At 36.5% G+C, this 7,952-nt stretch overlaps 1 protein-coding gene across 1 annotated transcript in view; it reads left to right on the top strand.

The window, feature by feature from the left end:
• Nucleotides 1–4,318: 4,318 nt before the first annotated feature.
• CA8 (carbonic anhydrase 8) overlaps nucleotides 4,319–7,952 on the top strand; it is a 29,127-nt gene continuing 25,493 nt past the window's right edge. Inside the window, exon 1 of the mRNA XM_053466883.1 lies at nucleotides 4,319–4,414. Within this exon, the coding sequence (XP_053322858.1) occupies nucleotides 4,339–4,414 (76 nt within the window). The 5' untranslated portion in view covers nucleotides 4,319–4,338. The remainder of the gene's footprint in view (nucleotides 4,415–7,952) is intronic.

Raw genomic sequence — 7,952 nt, 5'->3', positions numbered from 1 at the left:
ATCCTTTCTATAAAACATGTGTCCTTGTATGGCAACATTGTACCAGGTCTAAACCCCACTAAATCCACATTATAACCTGTTACCAATGCAGTAAGTGCAGGGATTGTATTCCCTAAACTCAGGGCATTTGTACACACCACTCTCAAGCTACTATTTTTCAATGTATATGTCACACCATGTTGTGGTTTAGCTTTTTCTGTGTTTGCTGATCCCACCATTTCTTTAATGCCCGCATTAAATCTACTGTATAGGCATTGTAGTTTACAGAACATACACACATACTGAATACATTTTTTACATCCATTTTAACTTTTCAAAATGTATCAGCTTGTTCAAATATTATTACTTCCTGGGCAACATTTATGCACATTAAATCCATTTTTTGTTGACATTATGTTCAAAGAAAATTGTTTAAAGGTTACAAGGCAATTTTGGTACCAACTAATCCTCAGTAGGCAGTTTGAATTAATATACCTTGAAGTGAAATGCTTATGGCTTTGAGGTCCTAATACAGTCAAAGTAGTACCTGGATAGTTTTTTTTAAGACTTTTCACAAGCAGCAGCATTAAAGAGTTTACTATAATGATACTTCCATTTGTATGAAGATGCTCTACCTGTTTTTCTTCTATTCACATGATACCTAAACAAAAGAAGTCTTTGATTATGTCCAAGATCCAAAAGCTAAAATGGTATAGATGTTTACTTAGTAGATGTTTACCTAGTTACAGGTTCAGCATACAGTGTGTGTCGACATTTGGCAACTATATTAATATTATTTTGGCATATTTTGGATTATTTGGCCCCATGAAACAAATCAGTAACATTACAGTGCAATTCTTGATTGTACAACATATTAAACCAACAGTGGGTGGCTGTGCTGGTATTTATTTTAGAAGTTAGTTTAAAAAAAAACTGCAAAAGAGATTAAATTAGTTAAGGCAATGACTGATCCAGGACAAAAACCATGGACTATGACCTTAATTCAGTGGAAGTTATAAACTAAATGGAGAGTTTTGGTTTCAATTCCCTCATTTCACTATTTATTACGTAGGGCCAACACTGGCAAGTTTCACCAGTAAGTAGGGCTGAGCGGGCCCTCTATAAATCAATGAGTTAGGAGCAATTATGAACCTCAGTCAACTTTATAATACAATTTAGCCAGTTTGCATGTTCTTGGAATCATATAATTCAGTGATTTATTTATTGTTCTTTATGGAAGTGTTCATTTTCTTGACAATGACAAGGAACCCAGTAATCCCATACGTTAAATAAATCTCACTAACTTAACTATACATTATACAGGACCGGCCAAGCTCTTCCTGTAGAAGATGCTCACTGGTGTTCCACCTTCATAATGAATATTGAAGTCAAGGAGTTGAAATCACAACTCTCCTGCAAACTCTCCTGTCGACTCTCCCTTTCATGAGTTTGCTTAAACCTTTAGTTGGTAAATAATATTCTAAATATTTAAACACTAATGGTATCCAGATTTTCTGTGCATGGTGTTCATTAAGAAAAGACAACTTTCTTTTCTTTCTTTTCATTTTGGAACATTATGAAAGTCAGCTAGGTTACATTGTCATTTATATTTAGCATGTGTGGTATCTGTGTCTGCGTGCAACCAACACATGTGTCACATCAGGTCAAGTACTTCATTTCATCTGACCTGTGACCATAAGAAGGAAGCTGATATAGACAGACAATGGACAGTTTCCTCTTATGACTACTGTAGGTGGGTCATCAATCAATACAAATTATAACAATGCTGTCTTATAGGTACATTTTGTAGTTTGGTGTCCTGGACTTCATGAGACACGAAACATCATAAAAAAACAAGGATAAGTTGGATGAAATATGGAAAAAAGCTTTACCAACCACCAAAAGAAAATTAAGAAGCCACTGGAAAAAAGTTGCTAGTCCAAGCAATATGGCATGTGGCATTAAATGAGTGTTTTTACCTTTTCTGGAAGGACAAGAGGAAAATTCCATCCCTATATATTTATTTACATTAAATCCACATACTGTAAAAGTCCAGACTACTTCTAGTGTTTGGTTAAACAAATACATTTTTTTCAATGAAGGCAAATCATGAGTAATATTAAATCATAGCCATGATTTCATGTGACCCATTAAAAGTGATGCCAATTAACAGAAAATAATTAATTATAATAAAATAATAATAAAAGTCATACCATGTTCTGTCCAATATCATATATGTTATCATATATATAATATATGTTATATATGTTATATACTGTATAACAGAGAAAGGGGTAGAGGGGACTCATACTTTACACCTGTTGAAAGCATGACAAGTTTAAAGCAGACTACCCATAGTTTATGTTTTATGCATAAACTATCCTCTAGATTGTGAATTCTTTTGAGCAGGGCCCTCCTAATCTGTTTCTGTATGTCATCTTGTTATGTTACATACTAGTTGTTATGTCCTATCTACCTTCTGTACAGCGCTGCAGAATCTGATGGTGCTATACAAAAAAATCATCATAATAATAAAGCTGACATTGTCATATAGATCCCAAAGTAAATAGTCCTAAGAAGTTAATGATTCCTTTTAGTGGACCTAATAGAATATTAGGTCTATTCCTTCTTCTTCTCCTTCTGTACCTTATGTCTTAAAAATCCATTTAACGACCAACGTTCAGATGTGTTGTGCAGCTCTTATGTAGAGTCATAGACTTTCAAGACCACAGAGCAACATGGAAAGTATTGTATGTATGCATAAAATATATCCTTGGCTTTAATCCTTGGATAAATAAATATCTGATCAGCTCAAGTTCAATTCAAGTATGAGCATCAGTTAACTTTATAATACATTTTTTTTAGCCATGTTTTATCTTCTGGTAATCAGATAATTCATGATTACTAAAGTACTTTCATGCATTGTTCTTCATAGATGTGTTAATTTTCTTGACTATGACAAGGATGATTCTAAGACAGATAAGGTACAGCTGCAATCTCTGTTAACGCGGTTCTTTGTTCGAGCTGGAATTGCATCCATCCTGTTTTTCTGTTCAGCCTGGGTGGAGTTCAGCTCTTTAACCCCTAGATATAAATATAAGTTCATTCTGGTTATGGGACATGATGAATTATACAGATAATTAAATGGCTTGTTCAGAAATGAAATAACTTTTCCTTCGAAGAAGGATACAGATTATATTTTTTTTAATAATGGTTTTCAATATCAAACAGTGCACCAATACAATAGACAGTGCTTATGCAAATTCACATTATCAGTTGTTGATTTTAATTACAAAATAAAACTACAATTGTATGAAAAATTGAGGTTTTTAAATATTCAGTGTTCATTAACTTTAAGAATAATTGACAGCACTTCTTAATTCTGTAATAAAAGATAAGACTAAGAAGCAGCTAGACTAGATTTGTCTTTAAAAAAAGTTTTCGATTACCCATATCAGATTAAAAATAAGTTCTTATAAGTTCTAGTTTTTGCAATATAGAATTTTCTCAGAAGGCAGCATATTAGCCATTTGTATGCTTACGCTGTGTTATCTACTAGTCAAAAACCCTAATGACTTATAATACTTTCTGTGGTAAACAGTGAAATAGCTCAGTCTTAATCACCCAGGTGAAAACCCTGACTAATAAAAGTCTATGGAGGAAAGGACTTCATTAGCATTGCCATAAAGAATCACCTCAGTGTGGTGTTTAAGCAGTGGGAGTTATAAAGAAGAGCACACGACAACAATGGTAGCCTCAAGCTCTGCAGATAAAAGACAGTTATTGGGACTTCCCCTTTAAAGATTCTGCCTTGTTTCTGCACTAAAGCTCCATCATATTCCACAGTTGGTCGTCCTTAGTCTGCGGCTGTTTAAAAAAATCAGTGGTGGCATTTCAGAGGTTCTGGACTATAGAGTATAACAACAAAGGCCACTGCTCCTAGTTGCCTTAGACATAAAGAAACAAATGATAGAGAAAATTTGAGCCAGAGGAGAAATTAACCAGAATTCTGGACTGCGTATTATTACTTTTGCCTTTTTTTCCTGTAACCTTACAGAGATCCAGATATACACACAGCACCTCTATGGAGCTGCACTATTATTACTATGCTAGGATTTTCTGTATAATGACATCCTCCCATATGCATAAGTTAAGTACACTTTCACCTCCTCCTCCTCCTCTAGGCTGTGCAAACACTGGACTGACAGCTCCTGGAGCCTCTGGGAATAAGACTTGTATTTGCCATATTATGTCTGCCTTGCTTCACACTCACAACTCAGTGCTTGCCCAGATTCACACATCCTGTTAAGGAACCAGAGGGAAGCAAGCACAGAGCAGCAGCAGCAGCAGCAGCCTGGCATGGCAGGCAAACAGTATATTGATGGGTCTACAGAACCTACTGACAAAGAGAACCAGGAGTGGGGCTATGAGGAAGGTCAGTGGATTTCTGCTATGCACTGCTACACATCAGGTTATTGATACTGGAGCTGGTGAAGACTTCAACTCCTATCACCACTGGCTTTTGCACTGCGACTTTGTATTGAATGTCTTGTTAGTGATCCCAGCTTGTTCTAAACATAGTGTTTCTGCAAACTTATTGGGAAATCAGGACTGTTACTTAGACAAGAGTAGACTTCATGTTTTGAATGGAGTATGTTTGTGATCTGGAACACATGTGCTCACCTGTTGACATTATTATTTTCTGTTATTTATGCAAATGTACCCAAATTACCTTTAAACCGTATGCACATTTCTATATTGTTGAAGTGGCATAGTGCCTAAAGCCAAAGCTCTGTGTCAATGTGGATTTTTTGCTGACAATGTAGAATACTCCCCACTCTCCTACTTTAGGAAAGTTAGTAAACACAAGAAAGTGTATAATTTTAGTGATACTGGAATGCAGGGCTCATCCTTTTGTAACTTTAAAGGGTTAGTTAGTTACTTAGTCAACTGTGTCCTTTCTGTTTGAATTATCCCTTTGGGGTCTATTCACTAAAGGGAGAGTTGGTAGGAGAGCTTGCAGGAGATTTGTGCTTTCAGCTCCTTGACTTCACTATACATTATAAGTAAGCTTGTTAAAAAACCACAACCCTCCTGAAAGCTTTCCTGACTTTAGAAGTGGAATTAGGGTTTTTTGCAACTTTATACAATATGTGGCTGGAAAAAAAACATATTCCAAAGACTGGAGCCCCCGGAGGAGGAGAGGGCATGATAGGTGGAGGAGCGGATCACAGATACAGGGTAACTGTCCTTTTCATCTATAGCTGGTTCCATATTGTAAAGCGATCAATGAGCTATTAAACACCCCAGCAAAGAATGGAAAAAGAATAGAAACAAAGTGAATCATTATTTATTAATGCAAATTAATATTAAAAAAAACAAAGATGCGTACTGTGTTCATTACTTAAATCATGTATAGTGAACCCCATCAGTTGTGTCGCACCTTGCCCCCTCTGTATCTGTCCTCCCTGTACAAACATTGTAGATACAGTATATGAAATTAGTGACAGGTTCCTTTAAAAAAATATTTGATGTGTGTACCAAGCATTGACATTTTATATATATATATCTATATCATTAACATAGTGCTTTGCACAGTATAATAAACATGTGATGCACTATTTGTATTGTCCTGTTTACCCATAGTACAGCTCTGCGGAATATGGTGGCATTATATAAATTATTAAATAATAAGTAGTACTAGGAAAAGGGTGGAGAATTGTGGGTAAGTAATCGGAGTTTTGACGTATAGGTTAAAACAAGTTACTATAATGTTACAATAAAAAGTTGTTTCTGTAGTTTGAAGTCAAAGCTTGGTGAAGGTCTACTGATAAGGGACATAGGCAGGGTGACAGCAAGGTCTCCCTTTTGGCCCCTGCTCTGGACACATGTGGGAGCAGAAAGACAGCTGCTGCATTTGGGACACAGAGGGCATTGCGGATATACGGAGGGATATTAGAGATGAAACATAGCAGGAGGATGAGAGCTAAAGCTAAGAAGGTGATGTGCTGTTTTATAGGAAGCCAGGGTAGGGGAAATGCTGAAGATGCACAATCCCAATGGAATAATCATTTAGTGCCTCATCTTCATAGACAGTAAGAGCAATAAAAGACAGACATCATAGTACTTTACCCCACCTGTTTACTTGTCCTATGCACCCTCACATACAAAGTATGCATATTAAAGCACACAGGAGATGTGTAAAGGTGAACAACTTCCCCTGAAAGCCATTCATGGATTTGCAAGAGGACATGAATGATAACGTAAAGGAGATACTCAGATAGATTAGTGTCTATGCTTTTTTCCGTTTTTCTTTTGTCCATTCTTATAAATTAAGGAGAGCATTTTGATCACTATTAACACATATGTTTACCGACATGGCCTGCCATTGACTCTTAAAAAGATTTTTTGTCTCATTCGAAGGTGTCGTTTTTGTGCATTACGTAGCTGGATATTGCTTTGGTTCTGTGGCGGTATTTCCCATCAGGGAAACCTAGAACTTCCCTCTGTGCGTGGCACCTGGTCAGTCTCAGTTTCTGGCTAGTTTTTTTGTCACTCGGTCATATAATTTATTTTCAGATGGTATTTTTGGTAATTCTCATGGTCGCTGGTTCAGGTGCCGTGGTTCCTGACACAAGAAGAAGCAGACAAAGACAGAAGAACAAGAAGAGGCAGAGCTTCAGGAAAGGTGACAGGGCATGGTAGCTGTCTGTGTCGAAGGTAGGAAGCCCTGGTTATAGGCTGCACTCCTAGTTAGCTTTAAATTAGGGGGAAAAAAGAGCAGTCTATAACTGTGAGAATACAGTACCCACCATCAATTCCAGCACTGGCTCGATGAACATTGTGGTGTGGTCTAATGAGACCTCCTGTGTACATACATAGAAAGTGCTCCAAATGGTTTCAATGGCAGGAATAGTTGGCCCACGGAAGATGGGAGCTCCAGCATCTCCCTAAAGTAATTAACTGTTTTTTTACTTATAAAGTACTTTAATATGAATTATTTTTGGTGAGGCTGTCTGGCACATTATACTGTCCCTTTAAAGAGTCAGGGCCACTCAAGTCATGCATGTGTGCATTTTGGCTAAATGCACAAATGTAACAATACCTAGGCTGATTTCTTTCTGGACATATCATGCTAATACAGAAAAACAATATATATATATATTTGTGGTAGGGGCAAGTAGGATTAGGGGAACAGAGAAATATAGATAAAAAGGGTCCATTCGGTCTGAGCTATACCAAAACCTATGTACCAGGTAGGCCTAGAAGAGGGCCCCCGAGTTAAAGAAATTAAAGAAAGGACGAGAAATAAGAGGGGGTCAAGGGAGGGCAACCGTGAGATGCTGCAACGTAGCTGTGGGAGGACCAGGCATTGGTTAAATAACCACAGCCTCTCCCACAACTACCGGCTAATGCAATTAGCCTTAACATATATATATATATATATATATATATATATATATATATATATATATATATATATATGTACTTTGTAAGAATTCTTGCCCGTTTAAGTTTTCAATACATGCTCAAGGTCATCATAAGGAGTTTTTTTCAGAAAGTGCAGATATTGCTCATATAAATATTACTGATTACAAAATTCAAAAGAAAAATGTGTTCTGTGCGGAATTTGTCGCACTCAAAGACCCAGGTCTAAGAAAATGTGCACAAACAATGTAATGTTTAGCAGATAATGTTATCAAACATGTAAGAAATTCTACTGATGTATCGGTGTTATTGGTCATGGTGTCTGTGGTCTTGTTAATTATTTACTATTGAGTGCAGGCCTGCTTAATAGATTGCTTCTATAGCTGTTATCAAAACACCGCCTCCCTTTAAATAAATAATGGTCACATGGAAACAGAAGGATATGTACAGCAGAATATATCATTTGTATAGAAAAATATTTGCAAAGAAATAAGATCTAATTAGTTTATAAGGTTTTTGTATCCCCTTTATGACCAGGGTATTTC

The sequence above is a fragment of the Spea bombifrons genome, chromosome 5 (genome assembly GCF_027358695.1).
Source record: "Spea bombifrons isolate aSpeBom1 chromosome 5, aSpeBom1.2.pri, whole genome shotgun sequence".
Lineage (NCBI taxonomy): Eukaryota > Metazoa > Chordata > Amphibia > Anura > Pelobatidae > Spea > Spea bombifrons.
This window is presented reverse-complemented; position numbering and strand designations above follow the sequence as displayed.